Source organism: Oryza sativa, chromosome 11 (assembly GCF_034140825.1).
Source record: "Oryza sativa Japonica Group chromosome 11, ASM3414082v1".
Taxonomy (NCBI): domain Eukaryota; kingdom Viridiplantae; phylum Streptophyta; class Magnoliopsida; order Poales; family Poaceae; genus Oryza; species Oryza sativa.
Window position 1 is genome coordinate 27,308,110 of NC_089045.1, and position 12,655 is coordinate 27,320,764.

General features: G+C 41.2%; 2 protein-coding genes across 2 annotated transcripts; both read left to right on the forward strand.

Moving 5' to 3' along the window:
• The first annotated feature begins 2,517 nt into the window (after positions 1-2,517).
• Positions 2,518-4,640, forward strand: LOC136351147 (disease resistance RPP13-like protein 4). Its single transcript, XM_066305753.1, has one exon. It carries the CDS (start codon positions 2,548-2,550, stop codon positions 4,408-4,410), a length of 1,863 nt encoding a protein of 620 aa, XP_066161850.1. The 5' UTR covers positions 2,518-2,547; the 3' UTR covers positions 4,411-4,640.
• A 23-nt stretch (positions 4,641-4,663) lies between these two features.
• LOC4351001 (uncharacterized) lies at positions 4,664-6,327 on the forward strand. Its single transcript, XM_015760110.3, has 2 exons — positions 4,664-4,838; positions 5,586-6,327. The coding sequence occupies exon 2, from the start codon at positions 5,618-5,620 to the stop codon at positions 6,101-6,103; it is 486 nt and encodes a 161-aa protein (XP_015615596.2). The 5' UTR covers positions 4,664-4,838; positions 5,586-5,617; the 3' UTR covers positions 6,104-6,327.
• The last annotated feature ends 6,328 nt before the right edge of the window (positions 6,328-12,655 follow it).

Genomic DNA, 12,655 nt, shown 5'->3' on the forward strand with positions numbered 1-12,655 from the left:
CACCCATATTGACCATATTTTAACTTTGTCTCATCACATTTGTTATGTCATCCAAATGAAAATTTATAAAAAGGAGCTGATACAGATCATATTATCATAGATTACTTCACATGCACGCATAGTTAAATTATATATAAAGAATATTCCAAATCGTTGTATTAGATTTTATAAAAGCAGGTCCACGTGGTGCAACTACTGGGTGCAAGCCACCTATTCCACAGTCCCATCACGGCGCGTCACGCATGCACGTTTCCTTGTGGGTCCTGACCTTCTGGCCTCTCCTCCGCTTCACACATTCTCCTTTTCTCCCCCATTATTCTCTTTCAGTAGTTGAGTTAGAATATATTTGTAACAATAAATTTTTGAACAGTCGTAACTTTTAAATTATATATTTAATTTTTTATCTCTTAGCACCATCGTATTATTTATGATTAAAATTACAACTTAAGCCTCATGTTAACCATTTTTTTTTGAAACGAACCATATAAAATAGTGTGAGATTTTATATTAATATTGTAGAGTGTGAGGTTTCATATTGATATAACATAAAGAAATAGTTACAAGACCATAGCCCTAAGATGCTATAATGAGAAAAAAATAACAAGTCACACCACGCGTTTGCAACCAAAAGAACACGATATGGAAGAAACCAGAGTGCAACGTCCTGGTTGCACTCAACTCCATCCACGTCTTTGGATTGGAGAAGCAAAGGGCGAGAGAAAAGATAGATCCATTATCCCATGCACACAACCCCCGCTAACATGCTCATCTTATGACGGACGGAAGCGCCACCACAACAGGACAGATGGAATGGAAATGGACGTTCAAAGTGATGCATGATCGAGTATGCTCTATTTCCTAACAAAGGTTCCTATCTGTTGACGCAAAAAATGTTGCAGACATCAAGGCCTGAGATATTTGGTTTCTCTAGTGCAGGTACTATCAAATTGGGTTCAGAGCGTGTCAGTTAGTTTGATCCTACAACTACCAAGGTTATAAAGGAAATATTAGTCCTTGGGCCAATTGGCTTTGAAGCCGATACGAAATCGTATACTGAGAGAATGCCGATAGTGATTGCTGGTCTATCGGCAACAACCAATGGAAATAAATAGCATCGGCCGTAATATGGATGATGATGATGATGATGATGATGATGATGATGATGATGATGATGATGATGAGATACATACATACATACATATAGATATATATGCACGCTAAACCTAAATCTTGTTATAATCAATCTTTGTAGAGCAGACCCAACTGAGACAATATGAGATTCAACAACAATAAAACCTAGATTTAACAAGTATATATGATTTCCAGATGTAGGCTAATGTATTTAGATATTAATTAGAACTTATCATTGTTCATTATTAGTGAATAAACTAAAATCAATTCTAGTAAACCAGAATATAATCGGTAATAATTTGTAGCTATTACCCACAATCTTGATAGATTGGGCCTAACCGAGACAGTGTAACATTGAAGATAATAAAAACAGCAACTAGCCGATTATACTAAATTTTGTAAACCAATCAATAAAATATTTCATATTATGATAAGTAGATACCATTACCTCATGGACTGAAACTCTGATGAAACTATGATAATAACTTATTGGCTTGAATAAATCTAATTAACACACGATAACCTACAAGATCGGACCTAACCGAGACAATTCAAGGTTAATAATATGTCTAATAGATTTAAACTAGCCGATAGATACTATTCAGAGTGATTGATATAGAAACCCTATCTAGAAAGCAAAAGCAATCGAAGCAAGAGCCGATATATCTGATAAGCAACACAAGCAGAAGAAGCTCTATGGTGTCAAAAGCTTTCTCAAAATCAAGCTTAAGAAGAATTATCTCTCTCTTGGACTGCTCGCACTGATGAATGTATTCAAAAGACCAAGCTAAACAATCTTGAATTGTCCTGCCTTTAATAAACCCATATTGGTTTGTATGAACAAGCTTGAGGATCACTCCTTGCATCGTATCTGCCATCAGCTTTGTTAAGATTTTCAAACTTATAATCATCAAAGATATGGGCCCTATAATCATTTACTTTTTGAGGAGAAAGCTTTTTAGGAACAATAGTAATGTAGGATGTGTTGATGCATTGCAGATCAGTGCATTCTGCATGAAAGTGGGCAGCAAGCCTTTAAAAGTCATGTGTAATTATAGGCCAACATTTCTTAACAAATAGGCCATTAAAACCATCTGATCTAGGAGCTTTATCAATTGGGAGCATAGAGATGAGATTATCAATTTACTGAGTGAAGAATGGATCAATCAAACTCTCCAAATTTTTAGGGGTAAATAGAGACTTAGATTTAGGGTCTCTTTGGCAGAGCTTTAGTTTCAACTTCATTTCTCCTAGAGCTAATTAAGTCTAGCTAAACAAATTTAGTTTCACCTAAATTGAAAATGAAGGGGGAATTGGATTTAGCCTGTCCCAGAACAGACCCTTGTGTAGGGGATTAACGTAGGGGATCCGGATCGCAAAGAGGCTAGTCAGTCATTCAGTCCCGATCACGGCGCCATGTCTGTCGCTCAGTCCAAGGAGCGTGGTAACCCCGCGGCCCGCGGCGTCGAGGAGGACATCCTCGTCCCACTCCTCGCCCGACTAGCAACCATCAGGACCGTCCTCGACAACGCGCCGGCTCCAAGTCGCCGTCGTCTACCAGTGCATGTGCGCGACGCCGAAGAGGATGCTAGGGTCGAGGCCCGCGCGCTGCTGGAGAAGGTCCAAGGAGAGATGTCCTACCTCCAGCGCGTCTTCCGCCGCATTGACGAAGCCGAAAATAGCATCCTCTACGGCTTCGACCCTGTCGAGGAGCAGATCGACGACGCGCTCCAGCAAGCGCAGGTTGGGCTTGACGTGGAGCAGGTACACGAGGCTCTCCTCGCCGTGGACGCCGACATCGAGGTCATCAAGGCCAGCATCCGCGAGGTCTACAGGTTCCCCTGCGACGGCGACGAACGCCGTGGTCCCCCACCGCCGTCGACCGCGCCGGCCACGGGCGTGGTGATGACGAGGAGGATGGGGGAGATCCGTCGCGGCCCGCAGATGCGGCACCTCGGCCTCGCCATCGGCGGCTTCGAGGCGCGGCTCCGCGGCTGCGTGCTCACCCTCGCCGCGTTCCCGGAGTGCGCCGTGATCAAGAAGCGCCTCCTCATCCACTGGTGGCTCGGCGAGGGCTTCGTCCGCTCCGCCGCCGAGGGGAAGAGCCGCTTCGACGAGCTCATCGCCAAGGGCCTCATCGTCCCGATCCCGGGCCATCTCTGCGCCACCGTCCACCGCTGCACGGTGCGGCCATGGATGCGCGACCTCCTCACCGGCGTGGCCAAACGCACCGCCTTCCTCGACCTCGACTCCGGCAACGACTTCACCCTCGCGCGCCGCGCGTGCCTGAACGCCGGCAGGATGTCCTCGGGGTTCAGCGCCGAGGCGAGAGCCATCTACAACATCGACCAGAAATACCTCGAGCTCGACGACGCCTGGTTCGCCGGGAAGAAGGAGCTGCGCGCGCTGCAGCTCGGCCAGTGGCGAGAGTTCGGCCCCCTCGAGCAGATTGCCAACCCCATGGACAGCCACATCGAGCTCAGCGGCGTCGAACACCTCGCGGACATGGAGAGCTGCAAGAATCTCAGGTACATCAGCTTCAGGGGAATCTCAAGAATCGAGTCCCTGCCCGATTCGATCGGCAGGCTGCGTGAGCTCACCGTGCTGGATCTCCGGGCATGCCATAATCTGGAGGAATTGGGGCAAGGGATCACAAGGCTGGATCGATTGGGGTATCTCGACTTGTCTGAGTGCCACCTGCTCGTCGGAATGCCTAAAGGGATTGGCCGGCTCACACGGCTCGAGGTCCTCAAGGGATTTGTGGTTGCAAATCCAAGCAGAAGAGAGCCCTGCCATCTCAATGAGCTCACCAAGCTGAACAAGCTCAGGAAGCTTGGCATTGTGATTGGCACAATGGCTGTTCCGACAGATGATGAGTTCATGAAATTGGGCGAGTTCAGGGCGCTCGAATCGCTCAAGATCAGATGGGGTGTGCTGGCTTCTGATAGCAAAGGGAAAATTGAAGCATCGTCGCATCAAAAACCGATCGACAAAATGAAGTTTGCGCTTCCTCCAAATCTGAAGAAGCTAGATCTCCGATGCTTCCCGCTGACGGATTTCGCTCAGTGGGTTACACCGAAGGGTGTTAAGAAGCTGTACATTAGGGGAGGAAAACTGATGACACTTGGAGATGAACAGGGCTGGGAGGCAGAGGTGCTTCGGCTGAGATTTCTGAATGATCTCGAGTATGATCACGATCGGCTTAAACGATCATTCAGGAAGCTCAAACCTGAAAATACAGAGATCCATGCATGTCCAAAGTTCATCCGTGGACAATGATCCAGATATCCAGTGTACTGGTCGCCTCAGCTTGCAACAACCTGTACTGGTTGCTTTTTCTGAAGGATATATGGGCTGGTTTTACTGCTTTCTATTGAGTCTTTGAAAAAGAAAAGAAAGAGTTACCATTCTATTCTCCTTCACAAGCAACTTAGCTGGTTCTTGCCATTGTACTGCCTTCCTGAAAGATGTTGTGATTGGTTGTTTCCAGATAAGAACAATATCGGTCATATACTTTCTTATAGCCCTGCTACATTTTCAGGCTATAATGTTCAGGAACCCTTTTTACCCTTTTTTCTCCATGTCTGAAGAAATTCGCTGAATCCTATGGTCTGGCCTGTTGTAGAAGGGCTGAGACAAGAGTCAAGACAAGACAAAAATGTGGTACCAAAATACAAGTTGCTGCTCCCGTTTGTGGAGTCCGTCAGGTACATCCTTTTGCATTTTACATAAGTGAACAACCTTTTTGTGTTCAGCTTAACAATGCTGCTGATTCCTCATGATATTACAATGCTGTGATAAATCGGGTGAGTAATTCAATATAGAAGAAATTCTCATTTTACAATACAGAGAACATGACAGATTAGGATCGAACTAGAACTCGATTACAATATAGAACATAACAGCTAACATATAACAGGTACAAGGGACCCTAAAATTACACTGAAATTATTCACAAAGGAAACATGCTCACTACAATTCTTCGTGCACGAAGAGTTACATTTCCTCAAGATGTTAGGGCCTGTTTGTTTGAGTTGTAAAATTGATTGGGTCGAAGAAAATAGATGAATATTAATGCATGTTTATAGCCCATAGTACCACACCAACTGAGCCAAATAGCAATCGGGCTCTACTTGCATTATATAAGAAAGATTTATCCTATCCTTGCCGGAATTGTAGTTAGTGTACGAAGAATTCAGCTAATTACCATCTGATGAATCTATGTGAATTAGCAAATCATGTTAGACTATATGGATAAGATCGTATTGTATCCGGTTTGTTATGGTAGGATAGGATTAGTTTCCATCTGTATCTGTTTGGTAGAACTCAGTAGATAAGTCAGCCACATATTTGAATTCAAAAAATGGAGTACGTGGAGTATCACAACTCTACCAATCTACTATACTTGAAGCCTAGTAGGACTCGGGTTGGAGAAACGGATCTTTGCATTGCAGGCTAGGAGCAGGAGGCATCGGAGGTGACTATCATGGCGAGCTCGCCGGACAAAGGGAAAGAGACAGCAGCCGCAGCCGTGGACGCGCCGTCATCGTCCTCGGGATCCTCGCCGGAGAAGAAGAAGAAGAACAGCAGCAACAACAACAACAGGGGAGAAGCGACGGCGGCGGCGGTGGCCGGAGACGAGGGGAGGAAGAAGATGGTGAGGATGTCGCCGCCGCAGATCAACCTGCTCATGTCGTTCGACCCGCCGCCGCTGGAGCACGTGAGGGGCCTCACCAAGGAGGAGGAGGGGATCGACGCGCTGGCGGCGGAGTGGGAGAGGGGGATCCGCGCGGTGACGGAGGCTGTGAGGACGCAGTACGAGCAGGGAGGGTACGTCGAGTACGAGGCCGGCGCCGACCTGCTTGCGTGTCCTGGCCGCAGTAAGAAGAAGCCACAGGGAGGAGGAGAAGGAGCAAATTCAACAGAGCTCAGTGTATTTTACTTTGGGTCATATTTTATTACCAATGTATAATTTTAGATTAGATCATCCTTCATCCAATGTTTTCACGTTGGATCGGTATTTTTATCTTTGTTGCTCGCGTGTCCTGGCCACAGCAAGAAGAAGCCACAGGGAGGAGAAGGAGCAAATTATAATTGTTTTTTTAAAGTACATTTCGCTTTGAGTCATATTTTATTACCAATGTTTTATTTTAGATTAGATCATCCTTTATCCAATGTTTTCATTTTGCATTGATATTTTTACCTTTGTGTCACTTCGGGAATCCTCCCTCGGTCGCTCGGGGGAGAGAGCAAAATCGGAATATAATGTTGCAGTGAGTTGAAACATTCTTTTGCAATAAATCACCTACATATTTTGGAAAACTCTCTACTAAGAAAATCCGTTTCATTTTTTTTCATAAAAAATGTTTCACTATGTATGGATCAAATGTTGCAGTGAACTGAAACATTCTTTCGCTATTTGCCGAAACATTATTTTTATATAAGTTGAAACAACACCCAATTTAAACGATTGGAACATTTTCTATCTACTCAGTGAAACAATTCCGATATACTTGGTGGAACATCGTGCAACATTTAAAAAAAAATTAATAATAAGCTAAAATTTTTTCGTTGGATTATATCCATGTGTGGTCTTGTTTTAAAGATTTAATTGCAACGAATTTAATGGTGCAATCGGATCATGATTTAGATAAATTACTTAAGAAAATAAATAGTTTAAAGTGGTTTTTTATGCATGTGTCATGCTGACGTCAGCGCCCGATTTTCCCCCCTCCCCATCGGGCGCCCGATTCTGAGTTGCGTCCATATCACTTTGGATCACCATTAACTTTTTTTATCCATCTACCTCTAACTTGTCATATACCAAAGAAATGATATTGCATATGACCGTGAGAGTTTATTGATAGGTGGGAACTGACATACTCTAGATCGTTCATACGCTTGATAAGAGAGTCGAGATGGTCCAAAGTGAAACAAAGCTAAGATTACTCGGTCCAAACTGAAAATATTGATTAATAAATAGTGATCTGAAGTGAAACATGGGTAATAAAACATAGTCCAAAGTGAAATTTACTCTTATTTTTTTATCGGTAGTTGGTTATTGTACATACTTGTTGATTTCTTTATGTTATGTTAGGACGAGAGGATCTGTGGGGAAATACTTGTATTTACTCAAACACCTAAATAGTTATGAAATTGTTTACAACATTTCGACGACATACATGTATTACTCCGCAATATCTTAAGCCTAAATTCAACTCATACATCAAGAAAGAGACAAATTTAAAGTATGAATATATATATTCATACCCAAATTTATTTCCCTAGATTATGTTTGAAGTAGGTATCATTCTACTCTGTATTATCAATTTTTTCTACTAAATTTTCACAACTATTCTTATGAATTAACAACTATTCTAATGAATTCGAATGAAAAAGGTAAAAGGAGACATCCCTTTCTTCGATCCCACAACTATTCTTATGAATTCGATTGAAAAAGGTAAAAGGGGACATCCCTTTCTTCGATCCCAGTTTTGTCATCGTGTTGGTTATTGCAGTTCAAGCAAAAGGTCAGCAAAATAAATTCGACTTTGGGAGGCTTTCATAGGTGAGATAATACCCCAAAGAGAAAAAAAATGTGGGGGCATTTTACAAAGCCAACCAAATATATATGGGACAAATGAGCAAAGTTAACAATGAGAAATTTCCCCTCATATTGCATGAAGAAATAATGAATAATGCTGGTTCGCTATGCTGTAGTACAAATATACAATGAAACTTAAACATTATTAATAATTAATAATTTCCACTCTAAAGCATTAAACATTTATTCGAGCGCCTACCACTATGAAACTTAGGGCCTGTTTGGGGGAGCTTAATATTCTGAGAAGCAGCTGTTGAGAAACTAGCTAGTGAAAATCTGGTGGGAATCTAGAGAAGCTGGGAAACCCAGCTTTTGGCTTCTAGTTCATTTTCTAGATTCTACAACTACAGATTCTCAGAATCTAGGTAAAAAGCTAGACAGTTTGAGGAAGCTTCTGGCAACTAGAGATTCTATGAAAGCTGTAGCTGCTAAAAGCTTCCCCAAATAGGCTCTTAGTAGAACCAACTAAGCTGGTTCATGGAATCAGTTCCAGTCTTACAGAACTTAAGTACACAGAAAGATATATAACTATGACAGCTAACTATTTTTTTAAAAAAAAAAGATAAACAATTGGGCTGCTGCAATCTCTGCATCAGCAAAGTGCTAAGCACATCGCTTCTTGGCTAATTCAGCTTGTTAACTTTTCCTGCCTTGATGGAAACGCCGGGCCGAAACCTTCTCCGACCAGGATTAGGAGCTCGAGCTTGTTCATCGCCTGCTGTATCGGTTAACGCTTCTTCCTCCTCTCCTTGTGAATTATCTGCAGGAGACGATGTTTCGGGAAAGTCTTTTCTGCATCAGCACCTAGGCTGAACACCACACGATGTGCTTTAAGATTCGCACGTACGCAGTACCCAGCTGCAGTATTCCATCTGCTATCCACTTTACCTCCATTTACGGCAGGTGCCATCGAAATACACAAGGTGGGTCCCACCGTATAAGTCTCCCTCTCTCTCTCACATGCTCCAACTGCTTGCTTTCGTATTAGCACACTGCCCGATCACACATCATCTCCACTCCTTTATACTGCACAGCTGCCCCTCTTCCAGTCTTCCATTTGTGTTGGGTAGTACTACTATTAAGGTGATGTTTGGATCCAGTAATTTAACTTTAGTCTATGTATTTAGACACTAATTTAGAGTATTAAATATATACTACTTACAAAACTAATTATATAAATGAAAGCTAATTCGCGAGACAAATTTTTTAAACCTAATTAATCCATAATTAGAGAATGTTTACTGTAACATTACATAGGTTAATCATGGATTAATTAAGCTTAATAGATTCGTCTCGCGAATTAGTCCAAGATTATAGATAGGTTTTATTAATAGTTTACGTTTAATATTTATAATTATTGTTCAAACATCCGATGTGAAAGGGATTTAAAAGTTTTAGTCCGATCTAAATAGAGTCTAAGAAACTTTCTTGTTCAATCATCTTTTAATCACATCTTTTATTCATCCAAAGAAATTTCGTTGGTGTGCGGCAACCGGATGATCTTCGCCAGGATCACTGGTGGGTGTAGTTAGTGGTCAAATATTTGGATGCTTGGTTTCAGGGGTTCACATTCTCTACCGTTCTCTCTCTCTGCCCTCTTCCAGAATGTTGCATATTGCCTCTTCCAAATCTTCTTCAGAGTTTTTAGTTTTGTTTTAGAAGATTTGTTTGAACTTCTTCTTATTCTTCCAATTTTAACCAAAATTTGTTCATGAAGACTTATATGTTGTTGACTTGTTGTTCAACTGTTGTGTTCCCTTCCTCTATTTCTCTCCCTTACCCCTCTCTCTCTTAATGTTCTTGTTAAAAGAATAGATTTCTAGTTGGCTTGTTCGTTTCTTTTTCTCTTGAAACAAGATCAGTGCACTTTTTCGAGAGAGAAAAAACCTCTATTTCTCTCCCTTACCCTCTCTCTCTTAATGTTTTTGTTAAATGAAAGAGATTCCCAGTTGGCTTGTTCATTTCTTTTTCTATTGAATCTTGAAACAAGATCAGTGCACTTTTTTGAGATGAAAAAAAAGAAGAAACAAGATCAGTGCAATCTTCTCCGCGAGTAGGATGGACAAATATTCCAAATCTAATTTCTCTAGAAAATGCATCTTCTTACCCAAATGTCATCTTGTGTTCCCCGATCTGTTCTCCATCTGTATCTAGACCCTCCTACTTCTCTCACCTCTTGCATGCATCTACTTCACTCATCTCTCTTTCACGGAAGCAGGCTGAGGGCTTGAATTTGTAATGTAGATTGAGGGACGAGGAAGAAATATCTTAATTGTCTTCAGTCCATAATCTCCCTACTCTTTTCTCTTTCCCCCCAAATTTACCTAAATTTGATACCCCACAATGGTTCAATGATCCAAGCAGTCTGGTAAATCCCTCATGGTTCTTTTTTTTCGACGTGAATCCATGGTTCCTTTTCCATCTTGCAATTGAATTTGTCCCCCTTTTTGATAAATAAAAAAAATCATTTGCTGCAATGAAAATTCACCTCTTTTATTGCCAATAGCAACTTTATGCAGTTGTAATGGAAATATACTCTCATCATTCATACTTGGTTGAAGTCTCTCTCTATCTCTCTCTCAAATTCATTTTCGTCTCTCCTCCTGAGGTGTTGTAGACGGAGATGGATGTCAAGTTTTCTTTTTTTTTTTCCTTAGTCAATGTGAGTCCTCTAAATTTCGTTTGTCCAAGAAGTTTGGGAGATAGAGACGGTACGAATTCATGGAAAAAAATGCTGAGATGACGAGCATGATTTTATATTTGTTTTTGATCTTTGAGCTCTGGTAATGTGATTTGTTCATTCCTTGTTCCACCACACTTCGGTGCTTTGTTCATATGGATTCATTGATACCATTCGAATCTAGGCTGTATTTAGTTCACGCCGAAGTTAAAGTTTGGTTAAAAATTGAAACGATGTGATTGAAAGTTTGTGTGTATAACAGGTTGATGTGATGGAAAAAGTTGGAAGTTTGGAAAAAAACTTTGGAACTAAACACACCCCTAATCAATTTTGGTGAACTTTTTTTCTCATACCATCAGATATTCTGCACTTCGGATGCACATGTACTCTCCCCGTCCAAAAAGAAAGGCAAACCCTCGGTTTCCGTGTCTAACTTTGACAGTTCATCTTATATGAAATTTTTTTATAATTTGTATTTTCATTGTTGTTAGATGATAAAACATGATTAATATTTTATGCGTGACTTGTCTTTTTAATTTTTTTCATAATTTTTTTAAATAAGACGGACGGTGAATCGTTGGGCACGGAAACCAGGGTTTGTCTTTTTTTTGGGACGGAGGGAGTATGTTTTAAAGTACTAACTAAAATAGCTGTGAGGTTGAATTATCACCCAAATTTTATGTAAAACTCCTATAAGTTTGTTTGCCACAATTCAGTGGGTCATCAATTGTCTTTTTTTGTCTTATTGGTTTTCTCTTCTACTACAAGAGCAGAGCAGAGGAGTAGTATGTACTCCTACAAGAGCAGAGCAGAAGTGTTCTGGTTTTTCTTTGGCTCGAATTAAACGACAGGAGAGAGGACGTGCTGTCGCCTCGCTGTGTACTCCGTATGAGTGTGTGTGTGAGAGAGAGAGAGAGGGAGAGAGGGAGAGGTGTTCTTTTTAGCTGAAAAATTGGAGTCATCCTGACTGCAAAAAGTCCATCTCTGAAATAATTAGTAAGATTTAAGAACTGCAGACCTCACGGAATTAATCATTATGGGTGTGTTTAGTTGCTGAAAAAAAGTTTAAAGTTTAAAGAAAGTTGGGAGTTTGAAAAAAAAGTTATAAACTTATATGGGTAAGAAAGTTTTTGATGTGATATGATGTGATGGAAAGTTGGAAATTAGAGGGAAACTAAACACGGCCTATATTAGCCTTTCGCCCCATGAAAGCAAACCTGCATGAATCCATCTTGCCAATCTTGGGTGGGTTTAGTTTACGTCAAAATTGAAAGTTTGATTGAAATTGAAATGATGTGACGGAAAAGTTGAAAGTTTGTGTTTGTAAAAAAATTTTAATGTGATGAAAAAGTTAAAAATTTGAAGAAAGAGCTGGGAACCAAACCAGACCCTTCCATCAATCCTGTACTCCTGTCTTTTATCAGCGCTACTACCATTTTGGTGATATTTTACCTGCATGGAACCATGGACTTCTACAAATTAAAGGATACAAATAAATAATCATCCTTAAACTATTCAAATAACCTCTTCAATAGCCTTGTACTACCTCCATCACAAAAGATATCTATGACGGGATTTAACCTATCTAAGATAATAAATTTTAGGATGAATCAAATCTCACGAGGAAACAACAAAGCCTGTGTTTAGTTTCACGTCAAAATTGAAAGTTTGAAGAAATTGAAACAATGTGACAGAAAAGTTGGAAATTTACGTGTAGAAAAGTTCGATGTAACGAAAAAATTAAAAATTAAAAAAAATAGGGCCTAGTACTAGTAAAAAGTCTCGTAGAAAGTCTTTCTGCTCTCCCTCTCTCCACTGGTCTGGTGTAGCAGATGTCAGTGCAGTGGGCTCCATTGCTACAGCAATACAGCATGCAAAGCAATGCATTGCCTGACCAGCAGATGTGGTGGGCCCGGCACCTAGCTGTGTACATGTACATTGCAGGTTAGATACTACGAGCTGTACAAAAGGGTACGCGTATTGCGTGGAAAGTCAGGAAATACAGCACGAATCACTGCACAGATCGACGTCTCTTAGCTTAGGTGCTGCTGCACCTAGGTGCAGAAAAACCGCGTCCACGATGTTTCTTCTTTTTTTTCTTCTTCTTGCTCATCATCATCGTCATCGGTGGCCTTTCGCATCGCGTAACCTTTGCGGTAGTACTGATTCAGGATCCCGTCTCTATGCTTCATGAACTGATCGTCAATCTGGTTTATCTCCCTAAAAATCTTGGCGACGTA

Coding starts and splice junctions, on each gene's coding strand:
- LOC136351147 (XM_066305753.1), top strand. CDS start 2,548: ATGTCTGTCGCTCAGTCCAAGGAGCGTGGTAACCCCGCGGCCCGCGGC.
- LOC4351001 (XM_015760110.3), top strand. CDS start 5,618: ATGGCGAGCTCGCCGGACAAAGGGAAAGAGACAGCAGCCGCAGCCGTG.